The sequence below is a fragment of the Trematomus bernacchii genome, unplaced genomic scaffold (genome assembly GCF_902827165.1).
Source record: "Trematomus bernacchii unplaced genomic scaffold, fTreBer1.1, whole genome shotgun sequence".
NCBI classification, from domain to species: Eukaryota; Metazoa; Chordata; class Actinopteri; order Perciformes; family Nototheniidae; genus Trematomus; species Trematomus bernacchii.
Genome location: NW_022987720.1, coordinates 24,021,105 through 24,035,701, shown reverse-complemented (window position 1 = coordinate 24,035,701; position 14,597 = coordinate 24,021,105). Strand labels below are relative to the sequence as shown.

At 39.0% G+C, this 14,597-nt stretch overlaps 2 protein-coding genes and 1 gene segment (V, D, J or C); 2 read left to right on the top strand and 1 right to left on the bottom strand.

Moving 5' to 3' along the window:
- The first annotated feature begins 269 nt into the window (after positions 1 to 269).
- Positions 270 to 5,684, top strand: asphd1 (aspartate beta-hydroxylase domain containing 1). Its single transcript, XM_034142212.1, is given in 7 exon segments — positions 270 to 541; positions 2,092 to 2,568; positions 2,757 to 2,963; positions 3,424 to 3,631; positions 3,872 to 3,906; positions 3,908 to 3,986; positions 4,783 to 5,684. Coding segments are annotated over 6 exon segments (1,089 nt in total). The 5' UTR covers positions 270 to 541; positions 2,092 to 2,118; the 3' UTR covers positions 4,893 to 5,684.
- Positions 5,685 to 7,586: 1,902 nt separating this feature from the next.
- cabp5b (calcium binding protein 5b) lies at positions 7,587 to 10,750 on the bottom strand. The gene is made up of 6 exons (XM_034143679.1): positions 10,700 to 10,750; positions 9,278 to 9,308; positions 9,020 to 9,163; positions 8,268 to 8,377; positions 7,948 to 8,095; positions 7,587 to 7,656 (listed from the first exon to the last, which is right to left on the bottom strand). Exons 1-6 carry the CDS (start codon positions 10,748 to 10,750, stop codon positions 7,628 to 7,630), a joined length of 513 nt encoding a protein of 170 aa, XP_033999570.1. The 3' UTR covers positions 7,587 to 7,627.
- A 3,281-nt stretch (positions 10,751 to 14,031) lies between these two features.
- On the top strand, positions 14,032 to 14,569 carry LOC117492998. The segment is given in 2 exon segments: positions 14,032 to 14,150; positions 14,247 to 14,569. Coding segments are annotated over 2 exon segments (351 nt in total).
- Positions 14,570 to 14,597: the final 28 nt, after the last annotated feature.

Sequence of the window (14,597 nt, the reverse complement as noted above, 5' to 3'; positions counted from 1 at the left end):
TTAACCTGTCAATGGTAGTGTTCAAAAATCCACCTCCGCTGTATTCGAGGCGTTTCCTCTGGTGAAAATGCCAGCATGGTCTGTGTGACAAAATTATGGGGCTAAACCAGGCAGCAATCACTCGCACCTCCCCCGGCCCTCTTTGTGCGGAGGACGATTTTTGGCATCAGTCACCACCGACTGTGAGACAGACTAACCGTCTCAGCTACATTGTAAAGCTGCCAGTCGCTTACCTTTCTCTTCCAGGCTGCGTTTAGTTGTTCTTCTTCTTGCAACTGTATCATGTTTGCTTTAGGCCCCGAGAACACGGCGGGGTTTGTACTGGTGAGAAGCCCTAGCTGGTTACCGTGTGTGGTTGAACGCATTCTGGCTATGATGTGAGGGCACTTTGTTGTGAAGCTTCAGGTGCGACCTAGCGGATGCACGCGGTAACTGCAGCGGCGCGCGGGAGATATCCACATTTTGTCAGTGAGCGCTGGAGGAGCTGTCCACCAGCACGGTGCTGAAGTGGGTCCGACACAGCGCTGCACGGTGCACCAAGGTAATCAGGACAGAGATGTGAAGAGGCGGCACGCAGGGGGTACATCGTGTATTTTGCTCATATAAAGGCCTGCATGTGCCATACACGGTTTTGCATGGCCGAACATTCGTGTGTGCCGCGGTTTATGTAATGGGTGGATGTTTGCGCTAACATGGTGATGCGGACATTATACATGAACCAGCTGAGCTGTGGGGGCTGGCAGCAGAGCAAGTAACAAAAATGAATGCTTGAAGCGATTGCACATAAAAAACGACCCCTAGTTCATAATTTGTGAAACATCTTTAGCATGCTGTAAGCCTATAGGTGTTTCCTGTAGGAAGTATCACCACATAGAATGCAATTGATTGCACTACAACAACACGAATTTGTTGGGAAAAGCCTAAGAGGAAAGAGCCCTACCACTTAAAACACACACACACACAGTGTCTATGATGCTCACAGAACATAACTTGGTCTGCTCTGTTATTGCTTATTTTGAAATTGTCATTTATAAATAAACAGTTGTAGCTGATACGATATATATATATATATATTGAAACAGAATGCAACATATATATTATATATATGTGCATCTGGTTTTTCACTTTACATTCGAATAGACATACAATTCATTTGTTTACTACTACCATGTGATGTTTAATATTGCTTAGATTCATCTTTTATAGCTGAAGTAAATTGACAGAGACACCATGTTCCAACCTTTAGGCATTTCATTGACTATGTTACCAATAAAAACAGTCATAGTGAGACAAAGTTGACCCGGCGATGAGAACAACTTTTGGGAAGTAAAGCAGATAAGCAACCAAGACCGACATTTAATATGGGTTTTATCATTTACTTTAGTTAGATATAATACATTTAGGCAGATTTTTAAAGAAAGAAACACATACATGTGAATCTGAACTGGCCACCAACAGTGTGAAATGGAAAGCCTTCTGCATGACTTTCAGAATATTTCCTGCTGTGAAATCTTTAGATCGACAGCTAGTCTGCTCAGAGAGGTCCGATGAGCAGAGCTTACATAACACCGTGCAGTCAGAGACATTTAGCAAAAGGGTTAGTGGCTGCGTGATAGCACTTGCAACATGTTCATGACTCTGTTTCACTCATTTCTACTAAGTGCATGCTGGGATAGGTTTCCGCCTCCTGTGACCCTGAAAATATAATGAATGTTAAGAAAATAAATGAGGCCAGTGGGCTGTGTTTGAATTTGGGACACTCCATATTATTTTCAGGCTGTGCTTGTTGGCAAAAAGAGACACTTATAATGATCTGTTAGGATTTCACGAGCCAAAAGATGTCGTATAGAACTCTAACACTTGTTGTTTATGTTATGGTTAACAAAAACAATAACAACCACTTATTGGAAACAGCACCTTCAAGGCCACTAGTTTGGGATGTTAAAGTCTGGAGTGACCAAAGGAATTGTTCCAGACCAGTAAAATATATATATAATTTGTATTTTACTGATGTTTAGTCTGAGAAGATTGCATTGCACTTTGCCATTTTAACAAGGATTGCCATAAACTCTTGGTCTGCTTCTGTTTCAGTATCTTAGATTCTCACACATTTAAAGGATGGACTCAATGAACACGCTGCCCGTGCCTCCGTATGTCGAGCTGGGTGTCCATTCCCTGAGTGGCCTACTGTGGACTCTGCTGCTCCTCTTCCTGTGGCACTGCTATCGGATGGGCTCCGACCTGCCAATCCCAGGTCATGCACATGCCGGAAAGCTTAAGTCGGGCTCAAGGCGGTCTATTATGTCCCGTGGCGGTAGCTTTGCTGGAACCAAGTGTAGTGCACGATCCAAGCTGTTGAGAAGTGATCAGATTACTCCCTTTATTTCCATGGAAACTGAGGAGGATGAGGAGCAGGGACAAGGATACCTCACCCCAGTGCTGAGTCATGCCTTGTTCCCAGCTCAGGCATCTGCAGAAGCCAAGAAACTGTACGCAGCCCTGCAAGAGTATGCCAAGCGCTACAGTTGGGTGGGCATGGGCCGCATTCATAAGAGCCTCCGTGAGCAGGTACAAGTCTAATCCGTGCGTGTGTATCTAATGTTATATCGCATGGAATTGAACATGTTGTCAAAGCATGTTTAATCTCGTGTAAACGCATCATAACACCTCATTTGGAAGTGCTTTTTGTTTGAAGGGTAAACGGCGGAGAAAGGAAACATTGTGAATTATTGATTGCCTTTTTGCTGTCGTTTCAGGTCCATCTGAACGATCACTCTGCTATACAGAAGCCTCATCTCTTCTTCCTGCCAGATGTCCCAAGTGTTCCTTTCTTCCCAAGAGATGCTCATCGGCATGACATTGAGGTCTTGGAAGCCAACTATTCTGTAATCTTGGCTGAATTCAAGGCTGTATACCAGCGGGGCATCGACTCAAAACTAGGCTGGACCTGTGTGGGACCAAAGGTACGCAACTTAAATCTTTCAGGCCCCACTACAAGAAAAGGGACCGAGCGAAAAAAACACTAACATCATATGTATACAAATGATTGCAAGCAGCCATAATACTGTCACCGAGAAATGGCACCAGCACAACGTGGTTAAGTGTCCAATTTCTCACGTACAAAAAACACACATTGATATTGATCCAGACCTTAATGCAAGTATAGTTGTATGCTATCGACACTTTTTGGATTAGTTTTCTAATTCTGCAACCACAGCAAAGATAGTTAAATCATTCTCTCAATTCAGCCAATAGACAAAAAACTAAAGTATGTTTTATTCAGTGTTAGTTTTCTTGTGATAGGTATCGTTCATTTGATCTCTATTAGAGGTCAGCTCTGATATTTATAGGAGTATGCATTGCTGATCCTGTGTTATTCTCAAGTATATGTGTATCTGAGTCATAAGGCATTGTCTCTTTCAGGGCCAGGCAGTGTTTTCTTTATACAGCGCAGGTGTTTCTGTGGCAGGAAACTGTCGCTCCTGTCCCTGCACCTACCGGACTCTTCTCTCTCTGCGTACGTTCATCAGCAGCAACTCTTTAGGATCTGCTGGATTTTGGCTGTTAGGGCCCGGAGCCACGTTGGGTAGTTCATATGGACCCACTAATACTCGCCTACGTTGTCATCTTGGTAAGTAAAAAGAAATCATTGTGTTTTTTTTCCTGCATTTATTTTTAAGTACTCAAGCTTTGCACAATGTGGTTCTTTGTGGGTCAGGGGATATTTTCTCCTCAGCACATTTAGTTTGTTCCATCTGGCTGTAATCCTTTTCATTGTGAACACAGAGAGGACAATAGTGCGTGATCTTCTCAGCTGATTGTAACCACAATACTTTGTGTTCCAAAGTTTAAACAGATGTCACTTTGGTAGGTCTGCAGACTCCCTCCCTGTGTGAGCTGGTGGTGGGGAGGGGAGCCTCAGTGCTGGTCGGAGGGGCACTGCCTCCTGGTTGATGACTCCTTCCTCCACACCGTCTCCCACAAGGGTTAGTCCATCTGAATCACTTCAAAACATAAGCACCTATAGCATTATTTTTGAATGCTTTTATTAGTACTATTATTATCACAGGTGAATACATATTAAAATGTCATGTACTGTAATGCATGATCTCTGAATACAAAATAAGCAGATTGTGAAATAAAAATTTGAGTGTCCTTGGTTTTGTTTTAAAGGTCACCTATTAAGCAAAATCCACTTTTTCCATGTCTTTTATACATAAACATGTGTCCCCTCTGTGTAAAGAGATTCTGAAAGTGCCAGGAAAAAAGATTCTCTCACTTTTGGTCCTGATCCATTTATATAAAAACCTGTCTGAAAATGAGCTGATCAGATTTTGGCCTCTTTATGATGTCATAACGATTTTTTTGGCTTGTGTAACCATTAGCCAATCACCAACCAAGGTAACCCCCCCCCAGCTTATCACCTGAATCTCCTCCTAGAGCACCATTGTGTTCTTTTTAACCAAATATCTCTCAGAGGGGCATGGGGAGTGGCTCCTTATTTTCATCTAAAGTCACAGACAGAGAATCAGCACTTTTGAAACAGGGCTGAAACAGAGGGGATTATGGGATGCTGCAATGATCTGTTTGGTATTTCGAGCCAAACACTTCAGAGACATGTTTTGTATACATCTGAGACCTATAATATATTGATGAAAAACAGTATAATAGGGGACCTTTAATGAGATTTTGCTCTTTTACTTGAGTTGTTCTCAACAGTTGAACCATGACTCGTTTCTGTCACATACTTACCTAATGTTGCATCTACGTCTATTTGTAAAGGGTCTCCAGATTCGGGGCCCCGAGTCATTTTGAGTGTGGACCTCTGGCATCCAAATGTGGCTGCAGCAGAGAGACAAGCTTTGGACTTCATGTTCAGCCCCGACCTCTGAAGTTGCTGCTGCCAAATACCGATACTCATCAGGCAGGGATGCCTTGCCCAGCTGCTAGTTGTAGGTGATGCATCTCATTCCAGTCGACGAATCACTGTGTTTATCTGCCCCTAAGAATTACACAAGCCATTGACCATGCTTTCAAAGTGGGTGTTTGGTTTTAAGATCTACAACAAGATGTGTGTATTATTATGGATGATGTGAGGAAGTGTTACATGCTAGAACGTTTTGCTGCAAACTAGGAGCTGACATCACCTGCAAGTGCAATGAGATCCGATCTAAAAAGAGCACATCTGGTTTAGTTGTAAATTGTTTCTTGACGTCATATGTTAGTGAATGCTATTTGCATGTGAAACCTATCTGTCCTGATCCCTGGACGCATGCACACAAACACACGAGTTAGCATGGGATGCTTTCTGGTTATCTATAGTTCAACCAAAAAACTGTGAAAACAAGAAAAACATATACATTTCTATTTATTTTCCAAAACGAATGCCAAACGTATATTAACACACTGTGGTTATTCCTTCTCTTCTTATTACCTCTACATGTGCCTGTATGTAATTATAAATCGATGTTTTGTTGTTGGTGGTTTGCCTGTGGTTTACACTTGTATGTCATGCAGACATTCAGGTATTTTGGAATCCAAATAACAAATAAATGCATGAAATGAATCAGTATGGACTGTGTGTAAAAACAAGTGTATGTATGCAACATATTCGTGATTGGTTTTAAGATGTCACATTGTTTTTATTACAGAAAAATAGCCTGTTTAATACTTCGATTGTTTAAAATAACACCATTCTCCATGGAAATGGCCAAAAGTGAATATGGTTTTGATTTAAACACACTAACATATCAAACTTTCACATTCTGTTTCAGCTCTTATTGCTTTTTTTGGTTACTTAGCAGAGGAGAATTAGAGTGGTGATCTTGTCTTATCTGCCATCTGCTCATCTGAGGGTCCCATGATGAGGATTACAGAGACTGAACTAATCCAGCCCAGAGAGACAGATTATTCCTGAGATCGTTTATATGTGGTTGTATGATGTTTCATGACGTGTGATTTGTACAACATGGGACATTTAGCTTCTGACCTGTGTAGGATTTCACTTTCAAGCAAATTGTATAAAAACTGAAATATTGAGCATTACCGTCAAAGCTCAGCTATAAGGGGTGGCTGTCTTGTAGAAAAAGACTTGATAATATTTAATAAGCAAAACTCTCCACCACATTATAATATAACAAGCTCATCTGTATCTGCAATGCTAACCTTTTCTGACATATGTATATCTTTTACAAACAATGTTTTAATTCTTAATATTGGTCACCACAGGTTCGTGAACCAATATCGTTTTTGTTTTCCAGCCATTGCATGTCATCTTGACTCCTTAACGCTCAGTAGGGTTTTTTTTCACAATCTTGACGCTGTCAAAAGATTAGGACCATTATTATTGTCAAGACAAAAATAGCTTTCATCACTCACACCACAATGTTCGTATTGGCCTTTTTTGTTATGCAAAAGCATTAGCGACCATAGAGGGATTATTTTCTGTGAACGACGCCAAACGAACAAAGAGGTTGGAAATAAATCTGTTATTTTTTATTGTCGTTGGCAATCTGCCATTCCGAATAATAGCCATATTCATGTTCAAACGAATAATAATCGGCTTGTTAAATAAATCAAATGGATTCAGATTGAGTTAAGCTGTAAAGGTCGGTCTAAACCAGTGATTCCCAATCTTTCTGTTATTGAGTAAACTAATGACCCCTGACTAATGTTAAGAGACATTTTTTATTATATTCAATGCATATCATTAACAGAGTAGAACAACTGAGATGTATTGGCATCAAAATATACTTAAACTACCAAAAGAGAAAAAAGTCATGTCACAATATTAGTATATATCACAAGATTATAATGAGCAATACATTAATGTGTTAGCCTCACTAATGTTGTCGCTGGTAATATCCCATTTATGAAATGCTGGGTAGCTCAACCTATAAACACATCGACTTGTTTTTGTTCAATTATATTTTGTCAAACTAATCTGAATCTAGTAACTAAAGATGTCTAATATTTACATAATAGTACTTAAAGCAGATGGCCGGCTTCCCACCGTATTGAGACAGGAGCATGGGAGCGAGGCGGCAGAGGACACTCGGTCCTGCTGAGATTATTTCCTACAGGTATCATCAGACAGATGTAACCCTTACTTTTGGCGAGGTCAGTGCTAAACATTCTCAGATTATGTCCTCTGGATCCGATTAAATTCACAGCAGACCCTTTCTGCAGCCGGCTGGAGTAGGATGAGGGGATGTTGTTGTCCACAACTACTAAACTTCGATAGATAACAACAGATATCCTTAGAAAGAAGTAGGCTTATACCGACATGCTTAGCTAGACATCACAGACATTTCCTATATCATTCATTTATTACTTTTTGAACAGCTGACTGAATCCGGACCACAACGTTTTAGAATTTGCAAAACTGAAAAATAATGGGTAGCCGTTTGGAGCTACTGCTTAAACCTTAACATCTGTTTATTCATCAATTTGAACACAACGACGTCATTTGTTTGCACACTTTAATAAATTGAGCTCCACATGTTCATGTATGACACAGATGAAAATTAAACAACAATAACATAAATACAAGTATTCATAAGAAGTACGTTATCATAGAATTGAATAATACTTCTTCTTCGATGATCATCGAGAATCATCCTTGTCCTCATTTCTGAGACATCATTTTCACAAACTCTGTAAAGACAATCATTGTGATATTGATTAGCTACATTCTTGTACAGTATTGCAAACTAATACAAATCAGAAAGCTACACACTAAGTTCAGCTTTGGCATTAAAGAGTGTATTTCTTCATGGCAGACATTGTTGTCAGAGTTAGCTTATACCAGAGCCCTGCATCTTTTCTTCAACACTTAAAAGCAGTTATTTCAACCAAAGATGATTGATTACATGTATCTTGCTTCAAATGAAAGACACACCTATATTTTCATGCATGTGTGTTTGTGTGTGTGTGTTTGTTACTAACCTTCAAAGTCCACTGTTCCGTCTCCATTGTTGTCAGCTTCTCTGACCACCGCCTCGATTTCTTTTTTGCAGGTCTGCTCTCCTAGTAACTTTGTCATGGCATGTCTCAGCTCTTCAGATGTGATACTACCGTCACCGTCTAAATCAAACTACAGGAGCGAGGTAAAGGAAAAACAAACCATTGCAAAGCTTGTGGACAATTCAGACTCATTTTGCAATCAAACGTTTTGCTGGATTTTCAGATTTGACAGTATGTTCATGTTACATCCACCATGAGGTGCCAAAGACCAGAAAGAGAGGGAATAGGTGTGCTGAGCTCACCTCTCGAAATGCGTCTTTGAGTTCCTTCAACCCGATCATCCCTGCAGTTTCAGCCACGAGCTTGGGGGTCATTAGCTCCACAAAATCCTCAAAGTCCACATGTCCCCCCACTGGGATAAGACAAATAATGATATGTTACTTTGAGCAGCGATCAGACAGAGGAAAAGCACTTTGATATCATCCTGAATACATTTTTTTTATCTCGGGTAATTAGTGACTCTCTGTTTTAATGCATTACATTTCACTCTGCTGCACTGTGACAATTTTGATCAAACATGCAAGCACACTTCTCCTGGACATTTATCGTCTTTGTTATACATGATTGACTTATTCTAAATCACAGTGAAATGCAAATACTTTATGCATGGTTCACATCTAACTGTAAGATATAGAGTATAACTAAGATTATATATCTGCACTGTGCTCCTCTGTTCTGTCAGGCTACTTTCGAAATATAAATATGCAAATGTAATTCTTCGTCTCAGGAGACCATTGTTAAGGAGAGCGTGAAAGACACGTTTCCTGTAGCTTTCATCAGTCTTGAAGATATTTTAAAAACCATAGTACCAGATAATGAATTTGCTGGTTTAAACTACAAAACTGTAGTTATATTGGTTATAAAAAGGGAGATATCTAAGTTATAATGATGGGTTTTTGCTGTTATAAGTTCTTTAATAACCAACTTGATTGGCACTAATGGAGTTTGACATATGTGTTTGTTTTCCAGTCATACATTGGAGGATATTACTCACAGTTCATGTTGATGTTCTGACTGAGTTCAATGAGCTCCATTTCAGTGGGCATGTACCCCATCGTCCTCATCAGGTTCCCCAAGTCTTTACAGGATATGAAACCATCCTTGTCTTTATCAAACTCTACGAAAGCTTCACGTAACTCTAAAAGGGAGACATACTTGAGATGCTTGTTACTAGAATTTGAAACTTGCTGTAGATTGAGAACAATGTAACACAACACATTTCAAGTGTATCTGAAAGCAACAAAAGACCTACCTTCAATCTCATCGTTTGTAAGAGCCCTTGTCTGCAAAACCAGAATGGACAGAAGTAGGACATGTTGTTAGAAGGTATTTGAAAGAGTAGTTAACCACACATTTTACAACTTTTGTGATGTTTGCAAATATCTACATTGTGTCAAGGCATGCCCTCCTATCAGCTCCGTTCATACATATACGGATATGTATTGCAGACTAAGAATGAATCCTTTATGGAATTAAGCGCAATCTGAACACACTCTGTTAAATTGGACCAGATCTTTACATGTAAAATAATTTTTTAACATGTGTTTTTAGGATGGGCAACCATTCTTTTCACCCATTTTATTTGACCACTTTCATTAAAGTACACACCCAAATTACAATAATTTAACTTTTTTTATTTCATTACAACAAATGTTTCCAATATTTCTCAGCACCAACCATGCTATGCTCTTTGATGAACACTTTTTAAAATTTGTTGTATACATTTTTTCACTGCCTCTCTTAACATTAAGGTGTTTATTTAAGCTGCATATAAAGGTGCATATGGTCTTTTTGTAAATGTAATATTGTTGTTCACATGAATTGTCAGTATGTAATAACTAAAGACTCACATCATTTCATTCACTTGTGAAACATATTGGTGTGAGCTTCAGCGACATCATTTTGTAATATTGAAGAAAGTATGAGAAGAATGCATTTGCTTCTTTGTTTTTTAAGCTACACATGATCTATGACTTATTATATATGATATGGAGTATAATGGTATAAATGTTATGTATCAACTTGCTATTTCTGAACAAACAATATACATGTGTAATTCCCAACACGGGTTTACGATCAGGTCCTACAGTATATATAGATGAACTAAGCTTTATGTACTTAATTTGTACGTATGTAATCTGTTCAATCCTTTCTGAAAACATTATTTTTTAAATCTTACAGTATCCTTTCTGATTGATCCCAGATCAAATGTAAAGTATATTCATTTTAGGATTACTACATCAGCACATCATTCGAATTTCTGGTAAAAAAAATGTGTATATAAAGTAAACAATTCAGATTATAACCTGTGAAAATATATTCTAATTTGTATATAAATTATAATATTAATAATATTGTAAACATATTTTTTTAACATCATGGAAAAAGCACAAAAACTGAGCTCTGATGCAGCGGATAAAAAGTTTGCCTTCTCAATCTACTCCACACGAGACTCGGTTAAAACTTGTGCCATTCACTCGAATTGACCCCTTATAAGAATAACCATATTAACAAAACAGTTTCATAGAAAATGATCAGATGATAGTAAGAAATACATTCCTGATAAACCAATAAGAGAACAATGATTATACTTTTGGTATAGAGAAAACACTTTTAAGACCGAGTAAAATGAAATGAAATCATAAACTGTACTGTAAAACATTTTTTTTCTTACTTGTCTCCTCGATCCTCCCCTGAGAAAGATGCAGGCTTGTTTAATACTCATGATGACAGCTTCAGTGGAGATCCTGGTCTACTTGTGTTTGTAAATGTCCTTGTTCAAATTAATTATATGTCCTTCTATCATCCAGTCGTTTTCTTTTCTCCCTGTGCGAGCATGTGTCTGTGTGTAAAGCGTAAACAGCAGTGATCTGCGTACGCCAGAGTCGGGATGAGGTCTCTTATGGATTATCTCTGCAGCTTTGGTCGAGAAGAGAAAGATGGGCTTAAAACTGTGCATATATGGAATTTCATATACAAACACTACTGTTGTTTCAAAAGCTTTTTCATATAGAATAATCAAAATACCACGAACAACAACTCCTATAATTATATATATATTACACAGTTTTTACACTTTTCACTGATAAAAAATACTTTCTCTCCGCATATTTTCATTTAAATCCTTAATAATTTGGAAAAAGGAATTATATGTGTTTGCTTATTGTTTGCAGTTGTTTGAATCCTTTCATGTGGTGCATTTGAGTACATGACTTGATGTCTGTGCAAAGCTTTTACCGCTATCAGAATACAACAGATGGGAAGAGGGAACACAACTATTATTAAAAGGATTGTGAATCATATGTCCCTGCAAATATGCTTAAGTGATTTCTATATATGTGTGGGGAAAATAAGATCTTTGTTTTATGACTAAAAGCTCCAAAATGTAATATTAATCTAAAAAAGGTAAGTGATTTTTTTCACTGTGGTGACTATTAATCTCAGCATGCATGATGATTGCAGCACTTTATTTTCACATGAGAATAAACATCAGTCTCTTGCATAACAATACATGCATTGGAAACATTAAAGGTTCTGTGCAATTTAAGAAGATGTTCTTAATCTACACACAATGCTCATAAAGCTGAGTTGTCTGTTGCATTGCATGAGAGGGAGGTTGTGGCGCAGTGGACTAGTGCGTTGGTGTTCGGATCAGGGGAGCACAGGTTCAAACCCCACTACAGTCAGCCTGTCGTTGTGTCCTTGGGCAAGACACTTCACCCCAAATGGCTCCTCTGGGGATTGCCCACAGTCAGTGGCGGACTGGCCATGGAGACGTCCCGAAGTGGGCCGGTCAGACGATGTGGGCCGGTCGGATAAGTCACTAGCACCCCCCCCCCCCCCCGTTGGCAATTTACTAGTGGTACCGAAGTGGGCCGGTCGAGATGCCCGGGCTGATTTTTAGTCCCAGTCCGCCCCTGCCCACGGTATTGACTACGTAAGTCGCTTTGGATAAAAGCGTCTAACAAGTAACATGTAATGTAATGTAATGTAATGAGAGGCCCATGAAAGAAAGAAATGACCGATTCCATCACACACAACCACGTAGGGATTTGGTTGGGCCAGTATGTGCTGCACATAAACGGGATCAGCATTATCTGACAACATGAGCTGAATGCCAGATCATTCTATGAAATCACTTCTCATATCTTTTTACATAACACATGCTTCTTACACTACAGACACATTTAAATGGCTGAGTAAAATAACATTTGCTTTCTCTTACTATGCTAGTTTTATATATTTTTGTGAAACATATGCACTTCAGTTGCGGCATCATTATGCTTGACCTTTTTTTTTTTAAAGGGGCCCTATAATGCTTTTTGGGGTTTTCCCTTTCCTGTAGTGTTAGGTTTTTGTACATGTAAATGGCCTGCAAAGACTGAAATCCCAACGTTCCCTCCCACACCACAAAAATAAAGACCTTTTTGAACATTAAAGCATGTAAACATGTTACAGTAGAGGCACATAATACAAATATGAACCTGAAAATGAGCATAATAGTGCCAGTGAAATGCTAAATAGCTTTTGTCTATTTCAAGAAAATATGTAACATTTGACACAGTAGCATGATGGGAGGTAATTTTACAAGTGATTTGGTTAGATATCAAATGTTTGATTGAGGTATTTTCTGATTGTTTCTGTAGTGTTTGTCCACCTTGTCTTCTTCCTTATACAGATTATTTGTACACTCTAGATGAGCTTGTTGAAACAGAAACAGCCAAGGGAAAATGGTAATTTAATACTTCATTGAATATTTTTTGCAAATCACAAGCAAAAGCTATCCTAGAAGGTGAGTCTTAATTTGTGTGCATATGTGTAAATGTGTCTGTTGATTGTATATACAGAGGATATACATATTTATACATATTTGTATTTTTGTATTATTGTATTTTGTATTCGGGATTGTTGGAAACGTTATTTCGATCTCTCTGTCTGTTCAAACACACAGAAAAATGGACATTAAAGTTGACTTTGACTTTTGACTTTGAGTCGGTTTGTCAGAGAAACCAGTGTCGTTAAAAAGCCTGAAATTACATGCAACACATTTTTATCCAAGAGATGTATTTGAATACTCCCTTATCCCAAAAATATTAGCCCCTCCCATTGCAAATCCAGAGTTTTCAGAGAGTATACTTCTGTCCCCCCCACTGACTTCTGGGTCACTGCGTTTCTCTTTTCAGTCTCGAGAAGATGGACAGACTGATTCTGCTGACAGCCCTCTGTCTGCCCTGTAAGTTGCTCAGGTTCAAGCTGCAATGTCTTTTTTTCTAGTATGCCATCACTACTGAATTCACATTCTTTTTTTATATTAACCTTGTGTTTTCTATAACATCTTAAATTTGATTTAGGTGGAGGATTCAAATAAAGCCCAGTGGGATGTTTGCCTCTTCCTTCACTGTATATTATTTGTGATGTGTGATGTTTGTTTATTTAAAAATTGTGCGAAAACAATACACCTATCTTTAAATTTAAAGCGCTGCCATTTATTCCTGCTTTTTTTGTCCCTTTACAAAAACCTTAAACACATTATTCCTACTGTCACCAAAAGGGTCAGTAAAAGATATTTAATCAAAAATAATATGACAAACCACTACTGCATTTTACCAACACACAATGTGAAAGCAACGGTTGAGTTTGGTGGTTAGTGACTTCCTCTTTTTCATGGTTTCTACCAACGTGTGTTTTTCTGCGTCAATGGAGGAGTTCATATAACTCCCATCTGTTATTTTGTAAGGCAGGTGTGAAGCGTTTTACTAAATAATAATAAAAAAAAGAAGAATGAATAACTTAGATAAGGCTTAAGGTTGCCGACAAAGGGAACAAAACAGGGATGTTCAAGACTGTCATTTTAAGTTTAGTTTCAAACAATAAATATACCTTCTTTCCAAAATAAATGTTCATAAGACAAATCCACACTTGGACAACTCTTGACAGGACAGTCCGTCCCTCTTTTATAGCCTGTCAGTGTCCCTCTCTATGCAAAGTGAACTTCCTCACAGTCTGCTATAAAGACTTGATATCATGCTGTCAGCTGCAGCAGAAGAAGAGAAGCTCCATCAGGTCACCTTCAACACCAACCATGTTCTCTGTAGCTCTGCTGCTGCTGCTGGCTGCTGGATCCTGTGAGTCTCACTGAGGCAGAGACACTGACAGAACGCTCACACTGACTGCTCACTGTTATTAACCTCGCTCACTATTCAACATGTTTCCCTCCACAGGTGTGAAGTGTGAGCAGTTGATACAGCCAGCCTCTGTGACTGTGCAGCCAGGTCAACGTCTGACCATCACCTGTCAGGTCTCTTATTCTGTTAGCAGCTACTGGACAGCCTGGATCAGACAGCCTGCAGGGAAAGGACTGGAGTGGATAGGAATGGCAGCTGCTGGATCCACCACACACTTTAAAGATTCACTGAAGAGCAAGTTCAGTATCGACTTAGACTCTTCCAGCAAAACAGTGACTCTGAACGGACAGAGCATGCAGCCTGGAGACTCTGCTGTGTATTACTGTGCCAGAGACACACTGTGACACACACCATCAGTAGAGCTGTACAAAAACCCCTCAGAGCCTG

Bases quoted from the DNA above. Each gene is read 5' to 3' on its own strand.
- cabp5b (XM_034143679.1), bottom strand. From the start codon at position 10,750: ATGAGTATTAAACAAGCCTGCATCTTTCTCAGGGGAGGATCGAGGAGA. The intron at 8,378-9,019 runs GTGAGTAATATC...GTCTTATCCCAG, and splicing joins TCAGAACATCAACATGAACT to TGGGGGGACATGTGGACTTT. The intron at 8,096-8,267 runs GTGAGCTCAGCA...TCGCTCCTGTAG, and splicing joins TCAAAGACGCATTTCGAGAG to TTTGATTTAGACGGTGACGG.